The 19691-nt window shown below is 43.6% G+C and overlaps 2 protein-coding genes across 5 annotated transcripts in view; one reads left to right on the top strand and one right to left on the bottom strand.

Annotated features, from left to right (window-relative positions):
* The window catches only part of CA12 (carbonic anhydrase 12), a 44279-nt gene extending 36986 nt beyond the window's left edge, over nucleotides 1-7293 (bottom strand). The window contains exons 1-2 of the mRNA XM_073303582.1: nucleotides 7203-7293; nucleotides 2316-2336 (exon numbers count right to left, since the gene is read on the bottom strand). Of these exons, the coding sequence (XP_073159683.1) occupies nucleotides 2316-2336; nucleotides 7203-7293 (112 nt within the window). The remainder of the gene's footprint in view (nucleotides 1-2315; nucleotides 2337-7202) is intronic.
* Nucleotides 1-19691, top strand: part of APH1B (aph-1 homolog B, gamma-secretase subunit) — a 112319-nt gene that overhangs the window by 71395 nt on the left and 21233 nt on the right. The gene's annotated exons all lie outside the window — the stretch shown is intronic.

Below are 19691 nucleotides of genomic sequence, written 5' to 3'. Positions count from 1 at the left end.
AGTAAGGCTTAATCTGTATAGCAGAGAGAAACACAAATTTGTTACTCAAATCAGTCTATCCCTAGCTTCAGACCTCAATGTTGTGTAAAACTGGCCATTCTTGGGACTCTTAGGGCTGGTTATGCAAAGTGTTGGGCAGTGCAGAAGCCCAGTAGGACTAGGGCCAGGAAAGTGACAGGGTATGTCTACATTGCAATTAGACACCCATGGAGGCCTGTGCCAGCTGACTTGGGCTGGCAGGGCTGCAGGGCTATTTAACTGTGGTGTAGATGTTCAGGCTCAGGCTGTAGCCTGAACTCTGGGACCCTCCCACCTCACAGGATCCTAGAGCCCAGGCTCCAACCTGAGCTTGAACATCTACATGCAATTAAACAGTCCCTGAGCCCAAGCCCAAGTCAGCTGGCATGGTCAGCTGCGGGTTTTTAATTGCATTGTAGACATCTCCTCTGTGTATGTAACAAAGGATATGTCTACACAGCTGATGTTGAAGTGCTGCCGTGGCTGTGATAAAACCACGTGGCTGTAATAAAACCACCTCCACAACGGGAACAGCTGCCAGCGGTGTAGCACTCTCTACACTGCCACTTTATAGAGCTTAAACTTGCATTGCTCAGGCGGGGTGTTTTTTCACACCCCTGAGAGAAGAAAGTTGCAGTGTAGAGAAGGCCAAAGGCACATGGTTTCTCAGCACATCTGTTCCCTTGGCCAGACCATGGCAGACATCTGTGCAGGGCCAAAAGAGGAAGGAAGGTACCAGGAATCTATCTCTGTCCTTCGGCTCCCCTGCACATGGGTGAGAACAATAGCTCCCTCTTAACATCATCTGCAGGGACCAGTCACCACAAAGAAGTGTGTCATTAAGTATTATTATGACCACTTTACTGATGGGGAGCTCTCTGAGGTGCAGTAACTTGCCAAAGGTCGCAGAGCAGACCAGAGGCAGAGCTGGGAGTGGAACATAGGTCCCAGTCCCAGTCCAGTATGTGATCCATTCAGCCGAACTGGTTCCTACACAAAGAGGCACGTTCTGCTCTCACACCGTACACCATTCTTAATGGTGTCGAACAGTACACAATTGAGCTACACTTTTATATGAGAACAGTGCAGATAGTGGAACAGTTTCGCCTTTAAGGGCACTGTGTAAAATACAGCAGGTTCCATTTGTATCCAAGACAAGTACTTAGTTCTGTCAGGTTCTCGGTTTGTTCTGGAAAGTAACGCTTTGTCAAATGCAATGGTATCCTGTGATACAGCCCTGGGCTCTAATGTCACGAGTGGTGTAGCAACGTCAGCGTTCAGTCCCATCCAGTGTTCATTTAACAAACAGTGATTTTGGTCACTAATAGCAGCCCTAGCTCTAGCATTGCTCAAGAATCTCATGGGTTTTTCCCTTGCCCCTATAACTGCGTGCTCATCTCCATCACCACGAGTGGGTATAATGCCACTGTTTTCCTTTCACTTGCTTCTGTCTTCATTTTAGTGTCTGACATCGCATAGTGAAAGGCGTGACGGGTGACGGAGGTGGAGAGAGATGACTTCCAGCACACAGAAGACATGCTTTACTGTTTTGATGCATCCGATGAAGTGAGCTGTAGCTCACGAAAGCTTATGCTCAAATAAATTGGTTAGCCTCTAAGGTGCCACAAGTACTCCTTTTCTTTTTGCGAATACAGACTAACACGGCTGCTACTCTGTTTTGATGTGGGTCACATAGATACAGTGTTGTTTTCCATACCACCCAGTAAGCAGTGTTCTAACCAGGTTTTACTGCAGTTGCATTCAAATTAAATTTCATCACAAATTAAAGTTTCTATTCCAATATTCTATTCTAATCCCAGTCTTTAAAATTGGTTTTACAATGCCGTCTTTACTCTAAAATAAAAAGTCATTAGATTAATAACATTTTAAAAATATCTTTAGCTTGGAAATTCTCCTCCAGTATGTGTTAGGGATTGGACTGGAGAATAAGAGGTGTTGTCCACAGCCCTACAGGGAGACTTGTAAACGATATGGAGACAGCACCTTCGGCGAACCTCTGCAGTTCCATGGGATAACTTCATGCTGCTGCAGTTCTTGACATTTTGCAGGTTAACACAGATCCCTCTAGCTGGCACTTGTTAGTATTGCTAAGCAATCCTTCCTGGTGCTGAACATTGACATCTAAGTAGGAGGTTTCTAGATAATGGGCCCAGGTCAATCCTGGTATAACTACACTGATTCCAGTGTGGTGTTGCCAGGTTGAATTTGGCCTGTTCTCCTTAAAAGTACAAAATACAGAATTAAATTTCAGCGTATGAATTAAAATCACTACTTACCAATGTAAGACCACTTAGATCCTGTTTAAAAAAAAACAAATACAGCTGTGAATATGTGAAATTGAGGTTATTCTATATAGTGTCAAAAAAGCAAACTGAGATTTTAAAACTCAGCTGGTGAATTTTACAGTACTTAACTGTCTTCTGATTTCAGCTGTCTAGTACAAGCAGGCCAGGTTTCACAGATTATTAAAGACTCAACTCATGTACTGTCAGTCACAATGCTCCCTGTGCTCCTGCCCACAGAGCTAGAGAATCTGTTAGTTATTTGAGTCCTTGGCAAAGGCAGTGTTTCTTAGTGGATAGACCCTTTGTCGGGTGCTCATGAGACCTGGGTTCTATTCCCAGCTCTGCCACTGGCCTCCTGGGGGACCTTGGGCAAGTCACTGTCCCCCTTCTGTGCCTCAGTTTCCCTAACTGTAAACTGGGGATAATGATGCTGCCCTCTATTGTAAAGCACTTTGAGAGCTACAGTTGAAAAGTGCTAAATAGGGGCTAGGATGGATGGATGGATTGATTTTATTAATTACCTCTCTAGAGCGAAATTTGTTTGAATGGCAAGAGACAACACATAAAAATCAGCTCTTCTCTCTGGCTGGTACAATGTGAAGCATAAATGGGCAGGCATGTGGTTGTCATTTAAGGTCACATGCATAGTTCAGATGGTTGAAGCACACCTGCAGCAAGCAAAAGGTTGATTGTCAACTGCCAAAGTGAGAGATAAAAGGAAGTCCTTTCTGCAGAATCATTCTGGGTATTCACCATGTGATGCTTGTAGGAAATGGCTGTGGTTTGTTAGGAGACAGTGTAAAGGCCTCTTCCTGTGAAGTGTGAGACCATGACTTGGTGGCTACCGTTTGCTTATTTGTTAAAATAGTCAATAGGATAAATTAATTCTTTACATTGGGGACTGAATTTGGGCCAATATCTTTGCAGGTCACTGGAAGGTCAAGAAGTGTCATCTCTGTAAGAAGCACAGCAATATTTTAAATAGTTGTTGGCTTTTGTTAGCCTGTCAACCTAAGTATCAGAATACACAAACAAAGACAAGGTTCAGAAATAAAATTGGGGAGCATAAATAACTAGCCAGGATTGATTAAAATCTTGAATGTGGTCCATAGTTTGTCAATTTACACAGCTACAGATCACACCAAATATAGTTTTGATATTACTTGCAGCACTGTACTGTAGGTATTCAGATCTGATAGGCACACTCAAAACAAACTGTCACATTTCTTGTTAATGAAATCTCTCTTGCTTCTTCTCAAAGCGGAGGTGACTGGTTAGAGTAAAATTCCATTTAGTCATTCTAGTGTGGGGTGGAAACGTTTCGCACTAAGGAACTGTTCAAATGCTTTTGTTTTTTGTATGGGGATCTATTCATATTTTTAAAACTTCAAGCTTTTCCATGGAGTTAGAGCACTTGTCCTCATGAAGGACTGACGTACCTGAAGTAGAATTGGTTCCAAGCTTATGCAAATCTTAAGTAGCCCAAACTTTGGGATATTTAGATCTGTGTTTTCATTTGGAAAAGGAACCTAACTTATGAGAGTCTGACAACTAGTGTGTATGTACATAATAAGTGATTCTTGTCTGACTTTCCAGTGTCCTGAAGTGCAGTTACCTGCATAGCCCTGCACATATACACAGTTTAAATCATCAAGATGAACTAGTAGGGCTCTGCAAAGTAGAGGTACTTAGCTCTTGTGTCCTGATTAGGGGTGGGATTTTCAAAGCAAGGTAAGGTTAGGCCTCAAATTCTGTTTCAGTGGTTGTTATGGGGCCCTGGTTCCCTTGTGCTGCAATTTTCAAAGGAGATGCAAACTTCCGCACTGCAAGTAGTAGCTGAGGTAGCAGAATTAATGCACTCTTTCGGACTTTTATTTCAGGCACCTTGTTCTCTCCTCCCCCATCTGTTAAAAATAACATATACCCTGTGAGGGGCCACATAGTAGCCAGATACAAGTCTGATAAGACTAGTAAAACTGCTAAACAGGCATTAGAAATCCCACAAGGTTTGATTGGCTTAACTCCAGCAGCTACTTTACACTAGCACGCCCATTGGCGGAGCTAGCCTGGGGTTGGGGGATTTTTCCTTAAACTGTCAGTGCAGTCACAGCTGCAATGCTTACTACGCAGAAATACCAGGTGTTAACTGTCCCATTTCCCTCTGTGGCTGCATCTATAGTGGGAAAATTGACCTCTATAGAGCTAGCTGAAAGATCTTCAGTGGGACCATTTTTCCTCAGAAAGTGCAGTGTGTCAAAATCTAAATGCTTTATGAAATTTTGCTTTGGAACAAAAAGGGATGGAGGGAGAGTTCCAATAATGTCATGAAGTTCCATTCTGGAATGAAAAGTTCTGATTTTTTAAAAACTTTTCTTTGATTTTTTTTTTGTATTTTATGTATTATAAAATTTAAAAAGTCAAAATGAAACATTTTGATTGACTGAAATTGAATTTTTTTTCTGATTTTTTTGTGAGGAGAACTTTGAAATGTTCAGGTTTAATTCCAAATCAGAATGAAAACAAATTTCAAAATCTCAAAATCCTGCTGACTTGAAGGTATAAATTGTCTCCAAATCTGAAATAGTTGTGGGTGAGGACAAAGTCTTGTGTGGACTGGTCCAGGCTGAGGTTGATGTAGAAGCTCTCTACACGAACATTCCACACAAAGATGGACTACAAGCCATCAGGAATAGCATCCCCGATACCATCACTGCAAACCTGGTGGCTGAACTTTGTGACTTTGTCCTCACCCACAACTATTTCAGAATTGGAGACAATTTATACCTTCAAGTCAGTGGGACTGCTATGGGTACCCGCATGGCCCCACAGTATGCCAACATTTTTATGGCTGACTTAGAACAACGCTTCCTCAGCTCTTGTCCCCTTACATCCCTACTCTATTTGCACTACATTGATGACATCTTCATCATCTGGACCCTGGGAAGGAGGCCCTGAGGAATTCCACCAAGATTTCAACAATTTCCACCCCACCATCAACCTCAGCCTGGACCAGTCCACACAAGAGGTCCACTTCCTAGACACTACAGTGCTAATAAGCGATGGTCACATATACACCATCCTATACCGGAAACCTACTGACCGCTATTCCTACCTACATGCCTCCAGCCTTCATCCAGATCACATCGCACGATCCATTGTCTACAGCCAAGCTCTAAGATTACAACCGCATTTGCTCCAACCCCTCAGACAGAGACAAACACCTAGAGGATCTCTATCAAGCATTCTTAAAACTACAATACACAGCTGTTGAAGTGAAGAAACAGATTGACAGAGCCAGAAGGGTACTCAGAAGTCACCTACTACAAGACAGACCCAACAAAGAAAGTAACAGAATGCCACCAACCATCACCTACAGCCCCCAACTAAAACCTCTCCAACACATCATCAAGGATCTACAACCTATCCTAAAGAACGATCCCTCACTCTCCCAGACCCTGGGGGAAAGGCCAGTTCTTGCTTACAGACGGACCCCCAGCCTGAAGCAAATACTCACCAGCAACTACACACCACACAACAAAAACACCAACCCAGGAACCTATTCTTGCAACAAACCCCGGTGCCAACTCTGTCTACATATATATTCAAGGGACACCATCATAGGACCTAACCACTTCAGCCACACCATCAGGGGCTCGTTCACCTGCACATCTGCCAATGTGATACATGCCATCATGTGCCAGAAATGCCCCTCTGCCATGCACATTGGCCAAACCGGACAGTCTCTATGCAAAAGAATAAATGGACACAAATCTGACATCAGGAATCATAACATTCAAAAATCAGTAGGAGAACACTTCAATCTCCCTGGTCACTTATTAACAGACCTAAAAGTGGCAATTTTTCAACAAAAAAACTTCAAAAACAGACTCCAATGTGAAACAGCAGAGGTGGAATTAATTTACAAACTGAACACCATCACATTAGGCCTGAATAAAGACTGGGAGAGGTTGGGTCATTACAAAACCTAAACCTAATTTTCCCCTACTGTTACTCACACCTTCTTGTCAACTGTCTGAAATGGGCCACTCTCGTTATCACTTCAAAAGTTATTTTTCCTCCCTTGGTATCCTGCTGTTAATTGAATTGTCTTGTTAGACTGACCTCACACTTGGTAAGGCAGCTCACATCTTTTCATGTATTTATACCTGCTCCTGTATTTTCCACTCCATGCATCTGATGAAGTGGGTTCTAGCCCATGAAAGCTTATGCCCAAATAAATTTGTTAGTCTCTAAGGTGCCACAAGGACTCCTGGTTGTTTTTGTTGATACAGACTAACACGGCTACCACTCTGAAACCTGTCTAAATCTCAAAGACTCCATGAACACAGAGGTCCTGAGGAGTCCTCTCTCCCCCAGATCCCTGCTGCAGTTCTCCCTTATTTCCTATATAACTGCACTGGATTTTTTTCTTAATAGATGAGAATTAACTGTGGCCAAAAGCCAAGAGGGGAGGGCTGATCACCATCTTTTTAAAAACAAAAAAATCAAGTCTAGTATGTAAGAAAGGTGGCATTTCACAGTGACTTGAACCATGTTTTTCCTCCTTAAAACTAAAGGGATGAGTATACGGTGCTCCGACTAACTTAGGGTGGGTCCCTTTTCTGCCTCTCTCCCTGAGGAGCAGAGAGATCACAGACTGAGCAGTACTGAGTGTGGAATGAGTCCATAACACAAACTCACACGCTCTTCCCCAGGAACGTACCTGCCCTGAGAAATTTCCTAACGCTTAGTCCAAGTAATCTGCCAGAACAACACTAATTAACATACTAGGGAAACCAATAATCTCTCCATTTTACTGCCCATGTTAGACATGCCAGATTAGGAATGCCAATAAAATAAAAACCTGAAAGCCTTTACCATTTAACGGTGCTTGCACTGAGAGCTGTGTCTTTTGGAAGAGAATAAGCACTGCAGCAGCTGTGACTATTCTGAAGCTCTTGGCTGGCATCTCAATGAAAGATTTGTATTCTCCCAACAGGCTTTTTTTCACTCCCTGAAGAAACTCCCTTGCAGATAGCTGGCTAACAGTAACTTGCACACAGAGCTGCTGCCAATGAGTTATTACCACTCTCTCTCTTTTGGTCTGGTTTTTACAGAGCTCCTCCTCAGACTCAGCCCAAAACAAACAATGTCATCAGAGACCTGCCTTCCAGGTCACTGCATCTTCATGAAACTGATCATTTCCTTGATAACCCCTACTCAGCTGTGCTGCAGAAGTGTTAGACCTTGGCACTTAGCTGGAGAATTGAGACGTGGAGCTTCAGAAGCCTTCAGAAGAGATGTAAATGCCTAACAAATGGAGATTGCTTCATGGGGTATTTATCCTTTGCTTTGCCAGTTCTAGCCCAGGGGCCCTCCCTCAGTTCCCACATCCAAACCACCATGATTTGGTTGAGGGGATGTGGATCCAGGTATAAAAGACCCCAGAGGCTGAGCTGAGGGAAAGGACTGTGGGTCAGACTCTTAATAATTCAGGGGAAATTTGGAAAATTCCTGTCACAAACTGTCCAGGCTGTGAGAAGGGGATTTTCCCATTGAAGCCACTGGGAACTGACAGCAGAGATGAGATAGGACAGATTGAAAGTCATCAGGATACAGCCCGAAGGCTACATCCAATATATGTATGAATGAGGGGGGTAGCGTGTGTGGGAGGGAGGAGAGGTAAGAGGGCATGTCCCTGAGGAAGGGGGTGAAGAATATTGCCCTGAGGAAGACAGGCTGCATGTGGGGAGTGCACATCATTCTCTCACAGGGGTCCCAGGCTATAGTTGTGGAAGAGCTGTTTTAGCTCTAAGGTTGTGGGTGTTTATAACAAGTATTAACTACTGATTGCAAGTAGTTATTGACTATTAAGCATAAATGGGTATTTATTTTCCAAACTATTCATCATTGTTAGCATTCTTATTGATTATTAGCATTTGATAGTACTACTTAGCATAATTAATCACTCTGTTAAAGGGATAGTGACTGTGGGGCTGTGGAGAGACTGGCTCACTTCAAAACCTTCCGGCCCCTAACTAGGGCCCTGAGAAGAGCTGGCCCAGTTTTTGCACTGTTGGAGATGTTGATCAGGGTCTCTCAAGGTGTGCTGGTCTGGCGGCTCTTCTCCCTGTGTACACACATTGCCAGCCAGCCGGCTGGCCTCCCCACTTTCAGCAGTGTGTAGGAGACAGCCTCATGGCCCAGCTCTTCCCATGGCCTCCAGTAGAGTTGGGCAGGGCTTGACATGAGCCCATCTCCAAACATTCCACTGCCCCCTCTCATGGTTCTTTGCAGTATCTTGTAAGCCTCTATTATGATCATTGATTATATTTTTGTAGGCTGGGCTGGAGGTAGTCAGAAGGGGATGGGGCTTGAGCTATAGTGATCATGTTTTTAATGCTCTGTTTGTTTTGCTGGTTGGCTGCTGATTATTATTAGTAATCTTATTTATTATGGCCAAAGGCCAACCAAGAACAGGGCCCCGGTTGTGCTAGGTGCTGTACCAACATAGAGTTTACACAGTCTGTGCCCTGAAGAGCTTACAATCTAAATGGACAAGTGAGACACAGGGTGGGGAAGGGGTCTCACGCACAAATAGAGTGAACAGTCTGATGGAGACACATGACACGTTAGTGCCATGATTTTGGGTGGAGGGTCATTTAAGAGGGGATCAGCTAAATTCAAAGGGAAGGGAAGGGCAGTAATGGGGACAGGGCAGAGGAAAAAAGGATGAGAGAGGAAGGTATGCAGTGAACCTGAGGTGAAGTGACTGTGTGGGAGGATGACAGAGTGGGATGGAGCAAATTGGCACCAGGCACAGAAAGTCCGGTCGAGTCTGTAGGAATTTCTGACCATGGGTGTGAAGGTCCCTGCTTTGGTTGCATCTGCTCTTACTGGCTGGAATTTCAGCTGGTTCCTCTCTGATGTTTTTACCCTGGGGCACATGGCAGGGTTGGTGTCACCTTTGAACCCATGTATTTCGAATGAGGATACAGTTTAGGATTTTGTTGTGAGTGTAGGTTTGTTGGGGGTTGCACGAATGGACTAAATGAGAGTGGACTGAAATGGCACAAAGGGGAAGCTGGGAGACAAGAGCATTTCAGGTGCTTTTTTTTATTCTTGAGCATCAGATGAGAGAAACAGGCAGGTAGCTGAGAGAGAGCAATCTCCCCTGACTAAAATTCAGCAGAATTTCCTTGAAAGGTTTATTGCAAAGCACACATTAGGTATCTACATCCGACTGGCATGCACCATTTTTCCCACCTGAACTTGGATATCTGTCCCCAAAATCAAATATCTTCTAAACCAAGATTTTCATTCATCAATTTCTCTGACTGCCTGAAATGTTCTGACAAGTATCTAAAGTGGAACACTGAGCGGCTCTGGGTTTTTTGTTTTTTTTTAATGTCAGGTCATTGGAGAGGCCAATGGCTAAAATCCATGTATGTAGAATAGGATATCTGTTAAGTGACTGCATCTTCTGTGTACTATTATCCCAATATCTGCTGAAAGAGAGAGCATATTTATGTGTAACAAACTTATAGAAGCAAAAAAGTAGTAAATTTTATAGGTAACTGAGTAACTAGCACATACTTAGCTACTTAGCAAGATGCAACATATCCATACTGGAGCATGTGATAACCATTTAGCTCTTGTGTAGTTGTAGTAGAGTTTAGCATTTGTTAAGTGCATTCATAGCATGATATAATCACAAAAGGAAACGTGCATTAACTGCAGGTTGTGTTCCCCTTTAATTTTCTTTATGTATAATCTCATGGCCACTTATCCTACCAGTCTTCTTACTATAGCAGTGCAAATGTTTTAGATAATGATGTGTCCAACTTTTTTTTATCGTTCCCGTTTATACATACAAATATTAAAGGATTATGACTTTCTAGGCACAAATGGTCTCAGAAGGATCTAGCTACAAATAACTGTACTCATGGCAGTACATCTTTTACCCTTTGAAATATGTTTTAATACTGAAGTTTACTTAAATTTTTTAAATGTCATTTCTGCAAAGTGAAGTGTTTAATTTGTTTCAGGGCTCTTCAGGTTCAAGGTGTTTTACCAGTGTAAATTCCAGTGTAACTTGGAGAAGTCATGGCTGCCCTGCACACTGGAATCTTTTTTTCTGGTTTAAGCATTACAGAGGTAATGAGCAGATGCCTGCCAATGACAGGAGACGCAGCCTTGCTGTCATTCCTTTGAAGAGCCTTGGGAAAGCATGAGCCAGGCTCTTTGGAAGAGAACTAAAGTGCTGGGATGGAGTGTTGTCTCTGAACTGCTACGGGGAGAAACAAGGCATAAAGAAATGGTAATAGATATGACACAGCAGAGCCTGAGTTTTCTACCTGCTAAACAGAACTACCTTAGTGCAATGGTAAAACCGAGATTATAATCCCATAATAAGGATATTTAAAGTTGAGGTTCCCATAGAAATTCTAAACTCCGTCTTTTTGCACACATGCCTTGCCTTGCAATAGGTTATTTCATTTCATGCCCCATTTCATTAGGGAAGGGAGTGTTGTCTAGCAGTTGGAGCAAGGGACTCTTGGTCAGGAGTTGTAGGATCTGTTCTTATCTCTGTCACTGTTAATTTAGGCAAGACATCTTACATCTTTTTACCTCTCTTTCCACAGCTATAAAGTGGGGATAATGTTTGCTTGTAGAGAGTAAGGTGTTGAGGCTTAATATAACATAACTTCATATCTGCAGCGCTTTTCATCTGAAGATATCGTAGCATTACTGAGCCACATTCTGAGGCCCTTACTCCTGTTGAGTAGCTTCAAAGGGGCTAATTAAGAACTAAGAATCTGGCAATAGGTTTGTAACTTTCGGAGTAGCACCTGATACCCTTGCATGTGTTAACATACATTATGTGGAAAAATACAAAAATATCATTCTGCCCAGATCTCCATGCTGCCTACCCCTCTACCCAAGCATCTTTTATGGCTATGGCTTTTTTTGTCCTTTACTCACACCAGTTATGTGCTACTTTTCATATGACCCCGTATTGTTTATCCAGGCTTCCTATTTAATATGCTGAAAAACGTCCTCCTGTACTTAAAAAAAAAAAAAGAAAAAAAAGCCATCTTTTGTGTAAAGGTTTCCACTTCTAAAGGTGGTATTCAGTGTTGTGTCTTGTACTGCATTGTACATTGTATTTTAATATTGTTAAGTCTTCAAGGCAAGATCCCCACGTATTTATTATATAGCAGGGTGTTACGAGTGCTATATAAATTTAAATGTGAACATGAGATGGCATAGCTTGAACTTTCCAGACTCTCACATTAGACCATAAATTGCTGTTGGTTCACTGAAGACAAGGGGAGACTTAAGTACAACTCAGTGGCAGGATCTGGTCCCATTATAATGATATGCCCATAAAATTCAGATCAGATGTTGGAGGTTCGGATCCAAATTCATCCATGGCCCCTCCCTGCCAACTCCCAGCTGAAATCTGAGAAAGTTCTACTTTGGTTCTGGCTTGGGTAGAAGTTAAGCTGAAAATTGACAGTTGCCCAATGGCAAAGTGCATTCTAGAGAGAACAAAAATGGTAAGACCTGCTAGGTATTGTGTAGCATACAGAAAAGTAACTGTGGGGGAAGTATTTTTCTCTAGTTGTATGTGCAGACGGAAGAGCAGAGCAGCTTTCTATCACATACAGCCTTGAAAGCCCAAGTGCTTCTCAAAATTCCTCCTTGGATGGATGCCACACAATTACAACTGAAAAATGGCACTGGGGAGGTGTGGTTTGTGGAAATGCAGGAGGAGTTGTGGGAGAGCCTGGAAACAACGTTCTTTTTCTGCAGAAAAGACTGCACATCACTGCAGTAACTTGCCATTACCTTACCAGCCATACACACCTTCGTGTATGATATCAAGCGCTTGATGGACTTGGGTGGAAATAAGTGGGAGAAGAGTGTATGATTTGAGGCCCAGACGCTCACAGCAATTTCAGATTGCAGGGCTCAGAAATATTCTCTGCATCTTTATGCCCATCTTGACCCATAGGCCCCTGTTATGGAGCATGGTGTTAGAGTGTCCCCAAACAAGTCATCTGTGGATTATGTCGCTCCCATAGCCACAACCCCTGTAGTTTGCCACATCTTGGTTTTCTCATGGAACAGATGTTATGCTGCTATTTACTATGAATGACTTACTGTATCTTGTGGATTTTCTTCATATTTAGCTCCTTAAATGCTTTTCTTGGAAAGTTGTCACATGGTCCCAAGTAAGTAATAATCAGATGAAAGGTTATCTCTATGTGTGAGGAATCCATTCTAGCAAGGAATTAAATTGGGGATCTGGATATTAAAATGGTCTCCAAAATGCCTGATCATTGGTCAATGAGGTAATTTCATTAGTTTATAAGAACATTAGGCTTTGGATAGTGTTATTCATATGACCCCTTGACAGCAACTGACCCACTTTGGAGCTCTCTTTTTGGCCCGGTCTGCAGTTCCATGGTAGCCAGCCCACTCGAAAGCCTGAAGAAATAAGGCTGTTTATTGAGAACCTGCTTTTATTAATGTGGTTTCTTATTGACCTCCTAGCCAAACTGGATTTCTAGGAGTGAAGCTTAAGTGCCTTATACAGCAGTCACTGGGAGTCTTTTTCATTTATCTTAATGGGAGATGGGTGGCTTGGACCTTCATTTTTCCTTTAATCATCCTGCAAGCACAGTGCCCATGGTGAATGTATGGCACACCTCACCCATGAAAAGCACAAGAAGATGCATCACGATGGAATTGTGGGGAGGAGTCATTCTGATTTTAAGGACAAGCGTTGGGCGACTTGTCTAAGACAGTAAGAGTTTGCATATTGCAAACTTTGAAATGGCTTGACTGAAAAATGCGTCTTTAACTTTAAAAATTAAGTGGGATTGAAATGGAGGCGAAAATCCTTTGACATGAGCAATATCAAAGTTCCATGGATATGTACCCATAAAAGAATTGTACTGATCGTATGGCTAAGTGGCAAAAGCAAACAGCTGAACAGATTTTCTATTAGGTACGGTGCATACTGGAAACAGAAGAGAAACAAAAAGATCAGCAAGAACCAAAAGAAGGAATTAATTCAGCTTCTGAAATATCAAAACCACTCTGGTTCATAGTGACACCTAGTGGTATCCTATGGGATGTTTGCTTCATAAAATGTTGAGACTAGTGCACATTAAAATGAAACTAATAGCAATGAGGCATAGTGCAGGTGGGTGCTGTGCCAGTCTTGGTCCCAGCTTTGTCCAAGTTTCTCAGTTCTGAGCTACTTTTTTATGTGGCTCTTGAGTCTCTCTTGAGAAGACACTAGATGTCACTCCGCTATCCCAGTTGGCTGGTAAGTTCTGTTGGGTGCATAAACAGAGGGATTAGGCTGAGTCTACACTTGATCTATATTGGAACATAAACTCTGGTGTAAGGCTAGTGCCAATGCCTATTGCCCCCACCTCTGCAGCATGTTTAGTTTTAAAGATTAAATAGTTTGTGTAAACCTTCCATTTTTGTTCTCTTCATCTTTGAATGAACTCCTAGAGGGGGCAGTCCATTGTTAAACTAGAACAGAGGTGGGCAAGTACGGCCCACGGGCCACATCCGGCCCGCGGGACCCTCCTGCTCGGCCCCTGAGCTCCTGGCCTGGGAGGCTAGCCCCCGGCCCCTCCCCCGCTGTTCTCCCTCCCCGCAGCCTCAGCTCACTGCGCTGCCGGCGCAATGCTCTGGGCGGCAGGGCAGCAAGCTCCTGGGGCAGCGCAGCTGCAGAGCCCGGCCTCACCCGGTGCTCTGTGCTGCGTGGCCAGCCACCAGTGCTTCAGGCAGTGCGGTGAGAGGGGGGGTTGGATAGAGGGCAGGGGAGTTCAGGGTGGTGGTCAGGGGGTGGGGGTGTGGATAGGGGTCGGGGCGGTCAGAGGGCGGGGAACAGGGGGGTTGAATGGGGGCAGGGATCCCAGTGGGGGCAGTCAGGAAGGAGTGGGGGGGTTAGATGGGGTGGCAGGGGGCAGGCAGGGGTGAGGGTCCCAGGGGGGGGGCAGTTAGGGGACAGGGAGAAGGGGTGGTGGATGGGGCAGGGGTTCCGGGGGGGCAGTCAGGAAGGAGAGGAGGGGTTGGATGGGGCAATGGGAGGCAATCAGGAGTGGGGGTTCCAGGGACAGTCAGGGGACAGGGAGCGGGGGTGTGTGGATGGGGCAGGGGTCTCACGGGGGCCATCAGGGAACAGGAGGTGTTTGGATGGGGCAGGAGTCTGGGGGCGGCCATCAGGGGCCAGAAGTGGGGGGGGGGATGGAGGGGGAAACACGCCCCCCTCCCCTAACTGGCCCTGCATACAATTTCCAAAACCTGATGCGGCCCTCAGGCCAAAAAGTTTGCCTGCCCCTGAACTAGACTGTTCCAGTTGACAGGATTTTATGTGGGGTATTTTTGTGTTGAGTGGGTTCCTTGTTGCCTTGACACTGATTTCCTTAATGTCTCTCATCCTGTTCAGAATTGCATTTATGAATTAATAGGCAATAAAGGAAGTTGTTGTCTAACATCCTTGGAAGAATCATATCCAGCCTAGTGCAGGATGATAACAATTTTTGTTGCCTGACAAGTGAAGCAGATGTATCCTTCAGGAACTAACCCTAGTAGCTGCAGCCTTCAGCGTGCACCCTTTGCCTTTAGTGCTAGAAATGCTCTCTTCTTGGAACAATGTGCACTGGCAGGTGAAAACCTGTTTACTGGTCATCATACCAACCAAGCTCTCGTTGGGTCTGGCTGCAGTGCTGGTTACAGGCGCTTCTCACAAGTGACCCAGGATCTGGCAGGAACAAGATCTGATATCTGTTTCATGTAAACATACAAGCTCTTCCTTTAATCACTGATGTAGGAGGAATAGCTCTCCCACTGAATTGCTACTGCTGCTTTTCAGCCTGCAGCTTTATTGTGGAAAGCAACAAATTGGCATTCAAGGGGGTGAGAGCAATAGAGCTCATAGCTACAGTAATACCTAGGACTCCTACTGCACTTTTCAGCCAGGTATCAGAAAGCATCAGTTCCTTTTGTTATGTGCCAAATGTAGGCTTGGGGCCTAGTTAAATCTTGCAGTATTCTGGATGGGAGATGAGCTTGCTTGAGAGAGCAGCCCAAATATATGGGGCTATAGCTCTAGTAAATAGAGGTAGGACTAAACCAAAGCCCTGAATCCAAATATCTCAAAACTTCAGGGGCTGAATTTTGCCCTCAGTTACATCTGAGTATACACCATTGAGTTCAATGGGCACAGCCAATTAGGGAAGGGAGAAGCTGGGAGGCACATGCTTTTGTGAGACAATAGGTTCCCCTGGTCAAAGCATTCCACAGTCTTTTGTCTTCAAACCCTCTCTGTCTCAGTTTCAGCTGCTGCCACTCTTATCCTGTTGCTTCGCATCTCGCAGCCACACAAGAGAAGCCCAGAAACATAATTCCAGAGGGGGTGAAGAGCAATTACAAATGGAACTGACTTTTAATAGGAATTCCAGTAGATTCAATTTGAATCTTGCATTTGGTTTCTAGTGGAGGACCAGTAGCTTGAGGAATCAATAGACCTATAGTATTGCTCTCTTCCAAAACCCAGTTCTCAACTGGGTGAGTTTTCAGCAGTAACTTCTGTTATTCCTATCAGCCAGCGCATGATGGGCAGCTATAACTTCAGTCTCTGGAAAAGTGATTGTTCAGTCCTCCAGGGTGCAAGGTATATTTGGTCACTATGACTCTTGCCACCTTAGGAGAATGAATGACGAGATCGGGAATAAGGTTCTCCCAGAAAACTCTTTGTGAATGAGGCTCTGTGTATCTGGGCAGAAGAGTCTACTGTGAAGCAAACAAGCTGGGAGGAGAGAGGGGGGCCAATTTTATTTATCAGAAAGAATGCATCAAGAAATTTAAGAGTTCTTTACAGTAGCTAGCCAGCTATTAATAATTAGTGCATGTTGCATTATGAATGATTGGCAAAAAGATTGATCTTTGAAGTGAACTTTGCACTTTCAGATAAGCAGTGTGGACAGTAGATAGTGTGTTTTCCAAGGCAAGGGGGGGATGAGTGCGAGTCCAGAAGCACAATGAACAGCTGTAGAATTGCGCTCACTGTGGTTTTATTTTGTACTTGCCTTGTTTTCTTTACATCAGCAAGATTGGAAGGTAAGAGAGCTACTTTCTTTAACATACCTTTGTATTTTGTATGATGTATAACACCAAGGCGCTGACCATTGGTCATTATAGACTACATGGTTATGGAGCTTTTTGGAAGGAATTGAAAAATCCAATGCCCTGGCCAAATCCCCACCTGTAAATTACATGCTGCCTCCTTCAAATTACCTTTGCAGAAGTTACTTTTCATCTGTCCTCTGACATTTTTTATGCAGTATCCATAGCATAATATACTTTCCATCTTCCCCCTCACAAGTATAAGCATGCTGTGATCACCTCTTTAACTGGTGTTACATAAATACAAGGAATATTATTCTCTCCAGTAAACATGATTTCATGGCTGTCTAGCAGACTATTTCAAGTGAGATTAGGGATGGGTGCTAAGTGGTTTTGGATTTGTTTCTTTTGACATGAGTTGTTATCAGTTTTAGGAAAAGATGGCTTGAAAAATATACCTAATGTTACAATCCAGTATTGTATTGTCATGGATGCAATATATTGCCACTTGTGTGACTACAAAATAACAGATCTGCATCAAATACTTTGAGCCTTGTCAAGTTTTAACTAAAAGTGCATTGTTGCTGATACTGTCTAACATTTATCTTGTAAGAAATACACTCAAATTAAGATTTTCAGTAGGTTTCTTTTTGACAATAGCTTGGTAAAGTTTCATTTACAGTTTTGGAGATGTAAGTGTTATATATATAAAATATTCATCCAAACCAGCAAATGATGGAAATCACAAACTGAATTGTATGTACAATTGCAATACTTTCATGTAGAATTTTATGCTAATGATGCCCAATTTTTAAAAAAAAATACTCCTCTAGATTTAATCTGAGGCCACCTTTTACTTTGCTGTAGGATTGTTCTGCATGTGATGTTTGACTTGATTGTTTTAAATATGCCCATTGCTCATCAGCTGCAATATGTATAATTAACCATTTGTCTACACTTTTTCCCATCCCATGCGACTCTATATAAAGATACAGAGTGCAGTGCTTGTTTTTGTACCGGTCTGCTATTAGTCTTGGTTTCCAGACAATATGGATTTTCCACACTCCTGAGTGATGCAGTTATGCTGACCTAAATCCTGGCGTAGAGAGCACTGTGTTGATGGGAGAGTGACATAGCTACTACCTCTTGGGGAGGTGGATTACCTATGACAACAGGAAAAGCCCTCCCGTTGGCATAGGTAACATCTTTCTTGAAGTGCTATAGTGGCACAGAGACGCATTGGCGCAGCTGAACCACTGCAGCATTTTAAGCATAGACAAGCCCTTGTGCAGAATGTCACAGCTAAACACAAGATGGAATAGATTGTTTAGCATAAATAGTTAAGACATATTTCAAGGTGAAGTGGCCTGTTAATACCTCTCCAGTCATAGAGAGGGAGCAGTTCGGGCGGGAGGGGTTGTTAGTGGGTTATAGATTGTTGTAATAAGCCATAAATCCAGTGTAAGTATTCAGTCGATGATATTTAATGTCTAGCAAAGTTATGAATTTCAGCTCCCATGCTTATCTCTTGAAAGTGTTGTGCAGGTTTCCTTTTGAGGATGGGGACTGATAGGTCAGATATAGAGTGATCACTTTGTGAAAAGTGTTCACCCACAGGTGATGTGATGTTTTTGTCTTTTATCGTTTTCCTGTGTGAGTATATTTGAGAGCATTGTGATTGTCTGGCTTCTCCCACATAGTTTCTTTTGGGACATTTAGTGCACTGGAGGTGGTTCACCACATGTTGTGATAGGCATGTGTAGGACCCATAGATCTTGAAAGGTGTGCTGCGGCGGGTGTTGATCATTGTAGTGCTAGAGAGATGGCTGCAGGTTTTGCGTCTGTTGTTCTGGCAGTGTCCGGTGCCGCTTTGATTTGGTGTGTCCTGGTCTGTGGGGAGCTTGAGCATGGAGAGTTTACGGGCCAGAAGAGGGGATTCAGAAAAGATTTCTTTCAGGGTGGGTGTAATGTTCCATTCTGGTGTTATCTGGACCGGTGATCTGCTAGGTCACTCCAATCCTTGACTCTGGGAGCCAGCCTTACCTTGCACTACTGTGAGAACCCCCACTCCTGGGCTGTTCATGCACAGCCTCTGGCATGTAAGCTGCTCCTTGGATTGTGCAACCGAATGACACTAGCCAATATCTCCGGTCCCAGACACAACCCTGGGAACCTCCTTGTTGCAGTGTCCAGTTATGCCCACTGGATGCTGCAAGCTTATATAAGTTTGTCAATTTAACAAAGAAATTGATATGTACCAGGCTTGTTATCCCAATGGGAGCCTCTGACACACTTCAAACCAAACACACTGCTTCAGGTAGAATAAACAAACAAATGTATTAACTATAAAGATAGATTTTAAGTGATTATAAGTCAAAACATAACAAGTCAGCTTTGGTCAAATGAAATAAAAGTAAAATGCATTCTAAGCTGATCTTAACACTTTCAATGCCCCTACAAACTTAGATGCTTCTCACCACAGGCTGGCTGGTTGCTCTTCAGCCAGGCTCTCCCCTTTGATCAGCGCTTCAGTTGCTTGGTGTGGTGTCTGTCGATGTAGGTGGAAGAGAGAGGACGAGCATGGCAAATGTGTTTTCCTTTTATCATGTCCTCTCCTTCCTCTTGGCTTTGCCCTCCCGCCCTACCAGAGTCAGGTGAGCATTACTGAGTCTCTCAAAGCAAGGTTGAGCAATTCCCCTGGTGTAGTCTCATGCAGGTGCGTCATTGCATTGTAGCTCCCTTGCTGAACAATGGCTGTTGATGAGTTGTTTGACACCCCGCCCAGCATTGGTTACTTTCCTTGCTGTTGCCTCTGGGGAGCAAATATCTGGTTGATTTCCCCCAATTTACAGCATGTTTTAGTGACAACCATACTACACAATTCTCATAACTTCATATGCATTAATGATATACATATATGGATAGAGAAATGACTTTCAGCAGGTCATAACCTTTCCCCGTTACAAGGCATGCTTTATACATAAGATCATGATTATATGAAAATGAGAAATATGGGGGTTACAGCACGCTCCCCCAAGGTAAAGAATGTCACACCTCCCCCCTTAGTTTACTGCAAGAGGGTTAGTCACTGACTAGCTTGAAGGCAGTTTGTATTATAGTTCTCTTGGCACCTACTGGGAAGCCTTGGAGTGTTCAGCACTGGCCTAGGGCATCTTGGCCATGGGATCCCATTTCCAGAGGAGGTAC

The sequence above is a fragment of the Lepidochelys kempii genome, chromosome 10, assembly GCF_965140265.1.
Source record: "Lepidochelys kempii isolate rLepKem1 chromosome 10, rLepKem1.hap2, whole genome shotgun sequence".
Taxonomy (NCBI): domain Eukaryota; kingdom Metazoa; phylum Chordata; order Testudines; family Cheloniidae; genus Lepidochelys; species Lepidochelys kempii.
This window is presented reverse-complemented; position numbering and strand designations above follow the sequence as displayed.